General features: G+C 51.2%; 1 protein-coding gene across 5 annotated transcripts in view; it reads right to left on the bottom strand.

The window, feature by feature from the left end:
* The window catches only part of LOC129066670 (core histone macro-H2A.1), a 74,888-nt gene that overhangs the window by 11,708 nt on the left and 50,924 nt on the right, over positions 1–12,256 (bottom strand). For 2 of the 5 annotated variants that reach the window (XM_054568426.1, XM_054568427.1), the window contains exon 6: positions 5,400–5,499. In XM_054568426.1, the coding sequence (XP_054424401.1) occupies positions 5,400–5,499 (100 nt within the window). Of the gene's footprint in view, positions 1–3,646; positions 3,738–5,399; positions 5,500–12,256 lie in introns of all 5 variants that reach the window. The other 3 variants (XM_054568428.1, XM_054568429.1, XM_054568430.1) reach the window with 2 other exon arrangements.

The following is a 12,256-nucleotide window of genomic DNA, read 5'->3' as shown; positions in this document are numbered from 1 at the left end:
GGACAAAAATACTCCCCTTAAGATTCACTGTGTATCTTGGAAAATTCAAGGTGCACCTGGCAAATTCTGGAATGGGTCAGTCAGGATGCATGGGAGCGCACCAGCCCAAATTCTCTCTGGATTCACCCCGTAATGACTAGGGCTGATTTTCTTAGAGAAACCTGCCTCATTTGCATGCATGTTCCAGAGGGGTGCACTAACCCCAGGAAGTGTCTAGAAGGAAAATCAGATGCCTGGGCACTGCTACCAGTAAGACAGCCCAGGGCTAGTGGCGGGCACTGACCCGGGCGCCCCCGGCTGCAGGAAGCCTGGGCTGCGTGCATGCACATGGCCGGCAGGCCACCCCTCTCGGGAGCTCTCAGCTCTCTAGGAGGAGGCCTGGCTCTCAGAGATTCACTGGGGAGCCTTGAGGTGGGATCCAGCTTCCCTCCTCATTTGCCCAGACTGCCCCCCTGCCTTTCCGTCTTGGAAAGGAGTGAAGTAGGCATTTAAGTGGCAGAGGTGGCAACTGCTGTGTTTTTCTGACAAAGTTCAGCACCAGAGACAGTGGCTGAATGGGCTTGAGAGAACAGGTTCAGGTCTCGTGGCTCAGAGACCCTACCCACCAGCACGTGGAGGCTTTGAGGATACAACTGAGGGGGGCGAGGGCCGCTTATGGTTGCACCTGTAATATCCTTGCAACTGAGAAAAATGAACCTGCTGGATCCCAGGTGCGGCTGCCCAGCTGCGCTGGTCTAGCCGTCCCGCCTCACCCGGCTCGAGGGAAGGACCACGTGCGCTCCAGTAGGACCGCCGTGGACCCTTGCCCTCCGTCCTGGCTACTCTTTGGGGAGAGCTGGGAAATTTGGAAGAGAAAATAAAATCAGTCCTGTATTAATTAATGCTACCAACTCCTTTCTAAAACACAAAACCTTTAAGAAAATGGGCTAATTTACAACTAAAGGTGTTTTATCTTAGGAAGAGCTGTTTACTTTAAAATTTTTACTTATAATTAAATCTTGCTTTAATTAGAAGTGAGATTTGCAAGTTAAAATACACTTAATGCATTTCCCCAACTTAAAAACTAAACCCTAGATTGCAGGCAATCCACCCAGTCAGGACTTGACTCCTACACACACATATGTATGCACATGTTCATGTAGACACACGTGTACTTTTTAACAAGAAACAGGCCCATTTCAACAGTATTGTCAACACTCTTAATGTAAGGCTCTTGCTTTTTAGGCTTAACTTCAGGGTTAATCGTAAAGCAATCGGCTCGTCTGCCCCCAAGCATAAATGTGTGTTACTCCCACGAGAACAAGAACATTATTTCATGCTTAGAAAGCAGGCACAAGTATCAGTGTTCACAACAGCCTAAGCGAAAATTTAGGCTTGGACAAATGTCAGGCTAAGCCTGTGGTCTATTTCACTGTTAGAAAGAACTTTTGATGGGTAAAGTTAATCACTGGGGCTAAGCATTCCTGCACTCGCATTCCTTCTTCCAGCGGTCTCGGGACTCGGGAATTCACACCAAATGTGAGAAATGGAGTGATTATGTCCTAGCTTCCTTGCTTCCCCTCTCACACATCCAAGTGGGAGCTGGAACCAATTGAGAGCACGTATGAATCTGGCTGGTCATTGGTTTGGCACCGTAAAGCGAGTCTGGGTTCAGTACTCGCCTGGACTGGTTCACTGAGAAAAAGCACTGAGGTGGGCTTGGGAGACCTGGGTTCTGATCCTGGCAGCCTTTCCTCCTCAGCCACGCAGGCTGTCCGGACCTGCTGAGTTTTTTCCCAGCTGTGATAGTGTCAGTGTGTGATGTGATCTTGGGCAAGCTCTTGGACACAAGTTACTTACATGTCACCAAGGCTAGCATGTGCTTACCCTGTGCAAAGCAGTGGGTTGGGGACAAGCAGGCCAGAGGGAAAAGCATCAGCATCGTCATTCAGGAGGGACTGGGCTCTTGGGGATGGGGGTGGCACAGCGGACGGCCTGTGGCCTTCACAAAGCCTCCAGCTCCAGCCTGTAGCAGGGCTCACCCTGCTGAACAGGCCGCCTGAGCCCAGGCGAGATACTTTCACCCGGGAAGTTTCATAATTTCCATTTCATCCAAAGCCCTGGATGGCAGGATGAACCCGGGCCTCAGTCACTCCTGGCTGAAAGATAAATCCTTGGCTGTTCGTTTATCTTCCTCCAAATAAGTATTTCTCTCCCACCGAGTTTTCCTTTGATTAGGAAGGGGAGTCTCTCTCTCTTAACCTGTCTGACTTAGGCACTCTTAAACTCCCCCCAAATCTTGTCAAAGGAGAGTTAATTTTAATTGCCTACAGCCTGGTTTCACTTTGGCCTGGCAGATCTGGTGAATCCTGACTTTCCGTCCAGTTTATCTTTCCATCCATGCCCAAAGTTCAGAATGCCCCGGGCGGCAGTTAGCCCAAACCACAGTGGCTGGAGCAGACTGGGAGCAGCAGGCTTCGCCAGTGACACGAGACAGAGCCGGGCAGCCAGGCCGCTTGACGGCCGCGTCTCCTGTGCCCGGGACACTCATGAAAACCCCAAGAGCCTCGTCCTTCCTGGTGACCTTGCCTTTGCCCTCAAGAGAAACATCTCCAGGTCAGCACCAATCATGAGCCAGGCACAAAACGAGGTGCTTTGCTTATTTTGTTATTTAAAATAATTGTCATTGTTATGACTAGTTTTAAGACAGAAAAACCGAGGCATCGGGGAGTTAAGTGACTTGCCCAGGCCCCATAACCAGGGCATGCTGAGGTTAGGCTGCAAGCCCTTCGTACCAAACTCCAACAGTTTTTTTCTTTTTTGCCATCATACCGATGCCTCACTACATAAGCACCCCAGCCTGATTTGAAAGCAGGGCACTACCTGACCTGCTGCGGCCGCGGCCCCGGCAGCCACAGCCCGGCCTCCTGGCGGCCTGAGCGCGCTCAGCCGCGCCGTCCTCAGTTCTTCAGCACCAAAGGCCAGACGATGCATGTCAGCTACTGGGGAGAGGAAGGGGATCTCTGCGTCTGGGAGAGTGTTTCTCAAGAGGGATCTAAGGACACCACATCAGAATGAGGTGATTTTTGTTCCCAGAGGGTCTGAGAGCCCTGGGTACGGGCGAGTGCTCTGAAAGTGCCCCACTGGTCTCCTGGGCCTTGAGGCCGCTTTCACTGAAAGCGGCCTCAAGGCCCAGGAGACCAGTGGGGCACTTTCAGGAGTGAGTTTGCTCTGACGCAGCGAGAAAGGCAGGGGTGGGGACATGGAGGCCTGTGCACAGCCATCCCTGTGTGTGTCTGGTCCACAGCGGGCACGGACGTGGCCTGGGATGCCACTCGGGTGATCTGGGTGCGCTGCCCTTGCCGATGAGGTCCTGTGTGAACCCAGTCTCCATGAAAGCCACACCTCGTGAAGCAAACGCAGAAATGAGGTTGCCGAACCAACTTCCAAACCGGAAGCGTGCCCGTTTGCAAGCTGCATGATGCGCCTGGCTGACGGCTAGCTGTACTTCTCATGGTTACAACCCGGGGACAGGAGACCTTGGGAAGGTCAGGACAGCTGGAAGTGTGAAATGAATGCAGCCTGCATAGCTGTCAAGGATCAAGCTGTCTGCGGCGGCCGACTGACCATGCACACACACACTCGGCAGCACCCAGCTAGGCATTACCTACTTCACCACCGATGTAGAAGTCAGTGTTTGTCGGGTGAACGACAGCATCACTGTCGATCGAGGCAATGTCAGCCTGTACAACTTGCAACTATAACAGGTAAACAAATGTATATCAACTGTGTTGGACCGAGACCCACGCACAGGCACATTCACTAACGCCCCATGGAGGGGCTGGCCTACCTGGTCGATTCCAACATAGGAGCCCAAGGGGCACAGTCCACGAAGTGTGCGCACATGTGGATGGGGGTGAGGAGGAGGAATATCAAATGTGACATGTTGAAATTAAACATTTGAATGACAAGTCCCAAAAAAAGAGAAACACACACATGAGATCATTTCAAAGGTTAAAAGAAATAACAAAACAACGAATGCCCCATTTCACTTCGCAAAAGCCTGTAAAACTGGCTCCCCACTGAAAAGGCTACTAAAACATGGCATCTGTTTAAAAAAAAAAAAAGTGGACTATCAGGCCAACCAAAACAATAAGTTTCTCCATTTTGTCAGCAGCAACCTTCTGGGTTCAATATTCAGTCTGTCTGCCTTCAAGGGACATCTCTTGAACACCGAGGGAACAGGAAAGGTATGCAGCAGAGAGGGTTGCCTTTGTCTTTCCCTCTCAAGTGAGTATAAATATTCTTCCAGGCCTACCGCATTCCAGGTAATCTTATTTTTAAGTAGGATAGAATCTTTGCTTTTTCCAGCTGCTGGCTTTAAAAAAAAAAAAAGAAAGAAAGAGGGTATCTGATAAAGGCAGCTGGAAAACAAGTTTGAGCGGGGCCCCGCTGAGTCCCAGTCCCTGGCCCTCCAGCGACTCCTGTGCCCAGTTTGTGGGGCGGGTTGGCCTGGCTCTGGAACAAGCCTCTCTCGCAGTCAGAACTCTGCTGTCTTCCGAGGGCGGCCCTCGGCGGGAGCTGAGGGCACACAGAATGCGCCAAGGCCAGCACATGCATGAGGCGGCCTCAATGCAGACATGTGCCGACCTGCTGCCCCGCAAGGCTCACGGCTGAGAGGACAGGAGCCTTTCTGGGGCCCCTGAGCCAACAGCTCCTCTGCGCAAGGATGAAGCCATGGAGTGGGACACTCCTGAGCAGGGAGACCCTATGGCTCGTGGGTCAGAGCTTTCCTTTGTAGGAACTTTCTTGGAAATATCGCTCTTCTCTTTAATATCCTCCTCTAGCCAAGTCATTCAGGATGGTGGCACTCAGTCACCTACTACTTTCAGTTGCAAAAAAAAAAAGTTGAAGTGACAACAGGTGGTAAATTTGGGGAAACCAATTTGCAGGTGGATTAAAATCAGCTTAATTGTATACGGACGCAGCTTGTCTCCCTTTTCAGGCACTTTCAAGCTTTGTTTGAGCATCATTTCTAATTAAGGCTTAAATGGAGAAACTATCATTTTGGAGTTACCTGAGATTTTTTTTCCGTTCTTAAAAAAATGAACACATTTTTTAAATATCCCCCCCAAGTAACCAGCAGTCAGTGTGATCATTATGGAAGAGAATTTAGATGGTGGTAGATTTACAATCAAGGGGAACAAAGCAGCCAATTGCACTTAATGAAACACCATTAGATCATTTCCATTTGGAATGGCTTGGAGTAAGCAGACATTCAATGTCTACACTCAAATGTTCGTCTTGGATTTGGGAATTTGGCCTGACCATCTGGAGTTTGAGAAGACACAGTGCCTAAATTCTGGGTTCCATAACTTTTCATCTGACAGCTGGTGGCGCCAAACCCCATTCCCAATTACCTAGGTCATCTTTAAGGTCAATGTCAGCATTGGTAGGATTGATTATGGCCTCCACCTCAAAGCCGGCTAAATTACTGATTTCACTGTGAATAAGGTTCAGCTGAAAAGAAAAGCATGAGGTGGGAAATAACAGGACAGCCGGGAAGTCACAGAGAAGTGAGCCTTGGGACACAGACGAAGGGCAGCGAGCACTTCAAGTGCACTGGGCACAAAGGGGAACGGGGAGTTACTGGCTGAAACGAATCTGTTTCTAACAAAAGATTCCAGTGTCACTCAGGATGCTGAAAGGAAGCAAACTAGACTGAGCCAGAACCTGCTGGGTGATGCTTAGGGCGAGAGGGAGGCATAAGCCGTATGGGACTGGTGGGTCCACATCCCTTTATAAGAACCTATGATTTGGGGGCTAAAGAGAGGCCGCTGCCAGGCCCTGGGATCAGAGCCTCACTGCGGGGTTGGGGTGCCCTGTGTGACGGCCCTCTCCTTTGAGCACTGGATGGCGCAGAAGTCCAGCTGGTTTGGGCAAACCCCTGGTAGCTCTGCCATTCTTCTCCCAGTGGCCATGGGTCTTCAGGCTGTCCCCGTCACCATGACTACTGGCTGGCTGGGTTGCCTGCCCTGCTCAGAGGTGGCAAGGAGGAGAATGGTCTGTTGCTCAGTAGCATCTAGTTTGATGTGTCCCTTAGTCAGGGGATGCTGACGAGGCTGGTGGTCTGCTGGAACCCAGGAAGAAAGCCGCGGGTCTCTAGTGAGACGCCGACTTTTAAACAGTTTTCACATTATTGGTAAAGTTACTGTGAGGCCCAGTAGGTCGAGCATTTTCTTTGAGTTTTATGAGTACCCAACGAACTGGCTCTTTTTTAAAATAGTCACTAAATGCGCCCACCCCACTGTTATTCTGTTGCCATAGCAACTCTCAGTATGCGAGGAATCCCAAGTTCTAGATTCAGCCATGAGAGGGACAAAGGGAATTACAATTAGCTCGCTCAGAACTCCTACCCTGCATATACTCTTCCTTTCCTATTCTTGGGTACAAATGCCTGCAGCAAAGCTCGCTCGCTCTCCCTTTTTCTCAAGAAGCTCATTCTGCAGTGACATAAATTCCTAACAGCTTCAGCAAAGAGCAATGCCTGTGAGCCCCCGAGTGGCCGGTGCCCCAGATGGACTGAGCCAGGCTGGCAGAGCTGATGGCAGCCCGCGGCGCCCAGTGTGGCAGGCGCCTTGGTCCAGGCCCTCACTCTAGGACACTTGGCTGGGAGGCTCTTGGCTGCTGAGCTCCAAGTCACTGAATTTCTGGGGCCAAACATTTTGTTGAAAACAAAACCAAACAAAAAACCAAACATTCTGTAAACCTTGGAAATATAAACCCACATTTCTGATTCCCAGAAGCAGAGAGTGGATTCTCAAGAAAGGGACCAGCTTAGACTAAAAGTCATCATCTTTTGTGAGAAAGCAGCTACGGAGGCAAATTTGGTCACACGGCCGGGGAAGGGCTCTGGACAGGCCCTGGTACAAGGCAATGGTCTGGATTTTTGGTGTGGACTCAAAGGGAAAAGAGGGACAAGTTTTCTCCACTCAGACTTTCCACGAACGGTACCCAGGGCCGCAGGGTGACTTAGGGAGCACCCACATCCCTGGAGCTAAGCTCTCAGAAGCACGGGGCCCTGCGCCAGGGCAGAGGCCCAGCAGAGAGACATGCATCAGGCCCGGGTGTGAGAGGGGTGCGGTGACACAGGTGGGGGCGGGGGCCTCAGGGCAAGGCGAGAGGACATTCGGGATTCAGGACAAGGTCAGAGGTTTGATTATGATATCATGTCAGTATTTCATTTGACTTTAAGCAAATGCTGTTTATAAAAACTCAAATTAAGCCAACACTCTGTCCTCGTACTGAACAAAACAAACTCTACATGGTGTGCAAGTGATAGGAAGCTTTTGGGGGAAGGAGGAGGAGAAAAAACCACCACTTCACTTGGTGTGCTGCGGATGAGATGAGTATACATCTATGAGATTCCCTCTGCTGAAAAACTGTACAAGTGCAAATCCTTAAAATCCACACTATTTTTTTCTAAGTGTATAGATGCTTCTGGGTTTGTATTCAGAAACGCCTCACTGGAAAATCAGCTCTTTCCATGGGCTCCGATTCGACTGGCCGGGAAGACCCCGGCAGCCAGCCTCAGCCTCAGCCTCAGCCTCTGCCTGCGGGGGAGGGGGGACCGCGGGGGAGACTGAGGACTGCACGGCTTTGCGGAAGCGCGGGAGTAGCAAGCAGGACTCGTGTTCCTCGTTCCTCGGGGGACTCCCTCCAGACCAGAAGCAGCCCCGTGCTTGGAAGCAGAGCGCAGCACCTCAGGGAGCCACAGCCTTCAGCGTGGAGAACGCCCAGCTAATCGGGCGCTGGTTCACTCACCCACACCCTGCTTTTCCAGCTACGCTCTGCCATGTGCTAGGCTCAGCAAAGTCCTCAGCATGAGTGGCTAAGCCACAAGACAATTTTGCTACCATTACATATGTACAAATACATATTTCTAAAAAATCCTCTCATCTATGAAGCACGTGCTTAGGGGCGGGGCCTGTGTGTGGGCGTTGGCTTGGGAGAGGGGTGGGGAGGGGCAAAGCACTTCAGGCGCTGTGGAAGGCTACGGGGGGATCAACTTGGCGTGGGCGGGCTGGGCCAGCGGGCAGAAGCCACAGTGAGATGAGCATGAACAGATCGGGAGGGCCCATGAACGGTGGAAGAAAACCCATGAGCGAAGATGCAAATGGGCGATGTATGCATGTCCGAAAAGTACGTGCAGTCCCGTGGACACACCGGCCTGGTAGGGGCAAGAGGGACACCCAGTCCTGGGGGGTCCCAGGGCCTCTGCCACAACCATCGAGGGGCAAATCCGACTGGCCTCTCAGCCCAAGGGGCAGATGGCTGTCTGAAGCACATGACAGAGCAAGGGTGCTTAAGGACTGGGAGATCAGAGCTCTGGAGAAGTCTGAGAATCCCCAAGTTTAGTCAAGTTTCTGTGAGAGAAGAGGATCATTAAGATTTTAGAATTTGAATAAAGAGACTCCTCCTTTGTCTCAGCATTGGGAAAGATAGAAAACTGTTTTAAACCATAGCGTGGGGAATTTAAAATACCTGTGAAGACTGCTGGCCCCTGGAGAGAGTGCCCAAAGGGTATGGGCAGTTATAGGGCAGAAGGGGGTCCCACTTAGCTGCAGAGCTGCGAGGAGGGAGTTGGCCAAGTGTCCCTCGAGATCCCTTCCGCCACTGGGACCTGGTTGTCCTGACCTCCGCTGGCTCTGCGGCAGCCACCTCTGAGATCACAGCACCTGGGTCTTCCCTCTAAGTCATTGTGCCTGCACTAACCCCTGTCCTCTATTCATGACCTTGTTAGGGCACAAGCTCCTTGAAGACGGGGGCGGGGTGCCTCCTGACCCGAGTGCCACACAATGTCTCAGCGCCCGGCTTTCTGGGGGCGCACTGACAGCTGGAACTGAACATCCGACACCAAGACTTTACTCTGAAATGAAAGGAACATCCTCCTTCCCTTCAAGCAGGGCTAATGGAAAGGGCAGCTCAGGAACCAGGCCGCTGGCCTGCCTTGGACCTGAGGTGGCCAGAGCCCTGGGAGGGAGGTTGGCACCCACTCTTCAGGGACTGTCAGGAGGCGGCCTGCCTTTGCTAGGGAGGGGCTGCTGGCTTGGAGCCCCGGGTGGACAGCAGCATGCCTTTACGGGCCTACCTGGCTACAGGAAATGGTACAATCCTGCTTTTTTACATTAACATGATCAGAAATTCAATTTTAGAAAAGTAATTGTTGAAGATTACATGAGTAGCATGTTTAGTCTAGTCTGTCACTGTCCATTTTTGGTGTCTCTCATTCCCTCATGATGGACAAGGACGGAGAAGACTGGCCGGTCTTATTTCCCTGTGGAGTCACAGGAAATGCAACCCAGCTTCTGTCCCCAAAGTCTACTTACACGAAGGAGGACGGAAAGGGCAATGTCTCCCATGGAACTGATTCTAAATTCCTCACAGAGAGCCCTGTTCTCTGTGGTCCACTTGAGGGCCCACCCTCCTGCCCTTGCCCCCAGATGAAAGGGCTCCTTCATCTGCAGTATGCCATCTACCTTGTACACAGCCTGGCCTGGATTTCTCCAGAAGCCTCAGGTCTTGCGGTGGCATCTGGTGTGTTTCAGGCTAGAACGTGTCACACCAATATAAGGACACAGGCGGGCGCTGCTGGAGGCCTACGAGTTGAGTCACGGCTCTCAGAAGCCGGCCGCAGCCACGGGTGGGACGGGGTCAGGGCCCTTCCTCCTCATTGCTGCTGCGGGAGCTCCCTCTCTCCCTGCAGCGGCCCAGGCCCAGGGGCAGGGGGTAGGATCGCAGGAGAAAACCCATGGAACCCCCTCGCCTGTAGCAGCCAAGGAGCTGCGGCTGCCGTCCTGATAGCCCAAGAGGCATGAAGACTTGCTCGCACCTCCGGATGCTGCCTTCCCGGCTGATTCAATAACACGGACCCTACCAGGAAGCCTAAGTCATTTACTGCCACTGACAAAGACTTATGGAAATACACACTGGAAGTATTTTTGGGAAATAGAATCATCAGTTTTTTATATCTTAACAAGGGGCTGCACATCTCCATTGAACTGCAAAAGAAAAACTCTTAGCTGACTCAGATTCTGAGCACAGTTCAACAATGTGTGTGAACACTGGGTAGAATCGTAGTGTAGTAAGGGTGATGACTTCTGAGACTTCAGCACGTGAAATTCCTCATCAGCAACGACTAGATCCCAGCCCCCTGAGCACAGCGTAGCAGCCAGGCCTCAGGCAGCTGCGGGGAGCAGCGCTGCCTCTCTCCACCCCGCCTGCCTGCAGTATTCAAGCCTTGGTCTCATTATCACAAGTGGGAAAATAGGACTTGTAGGACTGTATGGCCTTACCAGCCAGGCATCGTTCTCCAGGACCCTTTTTGGAACATTTCCTAAAATCCAAGTCCAAAATTAATGTGTGTAATAATATTTTTAAAGGCTATGCTGCTTTGTATAAAACTCTGTGTCAACTTTGTAACTCCTGCCCCTTTTGCACCATATGCCATGACTTTCACTTTGACAGTCATAGCCAACACAGGGCCCAAAGTACTGCTTAAAAATCATGCTCCGAACTATAGATCTCCACCCCTGCTGCAGGGAGAGGACGGGGCTCCAGGAAGAGTGGCTAGTGCGCTGGTTTCTGACCCTGGTACTCAGGCTGACGTAAAGTGCTGCTTTATTTGGTGATACCACATTTGGCGGGGGCAGGGGGCAAAGTTTACTGTGCTAAAGGGGACCTGCAGCGCTAGAGTTTGGGGTCCCCCATGGATGTGGGAGTCTTGAGTCATTAAGCACACTTAATGCAAAGGACAGTCTCATGGTAGCGTGGTGGTTTGCTCTCACCATTAACACTTAGCTACATGCTATGAGAGAGGAGGAGGGCGAGGTTGTCCGTCCTGCATTCGGCTCCTTCTCTTACAGTTGACTATTCTACACTGGGTTCCAGCTCAACCAATCCTTTCCAAGTCTCCCTCCAAAAGTTAAGACATCCAACAGGGACATTAGTTTCATTTGCTAACCTACTCCTCCCATTTTCCTCTGTATCTTAAATAGCTTTAGTTGACATGTCCATAAGTGCTTAGAGAGTACAGGTACTTCTCTACAGCTATTGGACTCTTCCCTCCCCAACCCTGAGTGGGCGCAGTCAGTGCTGGCTGGAAGCGTACCTTCTGGGACTTTTGTGCCTGAGGCTCCTGGCCCTAAGGCCCGAGACCAGGTGTGCCCAGATGGAGACGGTGCTGCCTGGCTGCAGAAGAGCTAGCGAGGTGCCTGTCTATAGCCTTTGCTGCCTCCCTTCCGGGGCTCACGTGTGGCCGAGCCCAGACAAGACCCTGATCCCAAGACCAAGAAGGGCATCTCTATTTGTAGGGCTGAGTGCTACAGTTCTGGACATGTCTGCGCTCATCCAGCAAAGGGCGCGAGGAGCTCTGATCTGAGGTTGGCTTTGGGGTGGCCCATGGGCACAAGCAAGAAGATCGCCAGAAGTGGGGAGGCCAGGGTCAGGGCGCCCACCGCAGGGCTGCAGGAGGAGTGAGGGAGGGAGTGACTCCAGGGCTGAACTGTCCTACCTGCTCGACAGGCCCCCAAGTTCTGGCTAGTCCCGTGCATTAGGGTCTGCGGCACACAGGAGCTAGTCCTAGCTAACAGAGGTTTTCACTCTTTCATTCAAACCAAAGCAATTTGGATGACAGTTCACATTGACTTTCAAGATATTACCCAAAGGACATGTTAAAGGATGTGCAAGGAGACCCAGGCGGTTGCCTTCACTGCTGAGTTGATATTGTTGAAATAAATAAAAAATATTTTAAACAAAAACTTTCAAGGCCCCAGACCTTAAGATGACAACCGGTGCTGCTTAATTTTTCCTTTGAGAAATGCATACAAAATACAGATGATGGTTATAAAATGTAAACTGTAATGGTTATTTGCCGGAACACAGGGTCCACCACTGGAACTGCATCATGAAGCCCAAGTGCCATTAGCGACAGGAGGGGGTGGGGACAAGGAGCACTTGCAATGAATGACGTGTGCAGGAGGACTGTCACTGAGGTGCAAAAGAAAATCGGTAGTGAGGTTTTAAAAATGATGCAGCTTCAGAACCAAGTTGTCAACCACACTCAAACTAAATACAATTTACATGAAAGGCCAAATACACGCCTTTAACTGTTTAATATGGAGGATTAAAAAAATTAAGAAAAGTTAGATTTGCTCCCTCCATCCCCTTTTTTAGTGTCATTAGAGAAAAATTAATTTGTTCTCATTCCCAGGTCTTA

Source organism: Pteronotus mesoamericanus, unplaced genomic scaffold (genome assembly GCF_021234165.1).
Source record: "Pteronotus mesoamericanus isolate MK-2021 breed Mesoamerican mustached bat unplaced genomic scaffold, CSHL_Meso_final contig_2, whole genome shotgun sequence".
Lineage (NCBI taxonomy): Eukaryota > Metazoa > Chordata > Mammalia > Chiroptera > Mormoopidae > Pteronotus > Pteronotus mesoamericanus.
The sequence above is the reverse complement of the archived record's forward strand: the minus strand, read 5'-3'. Positions and strand labels throughout refer to the sequence as shown.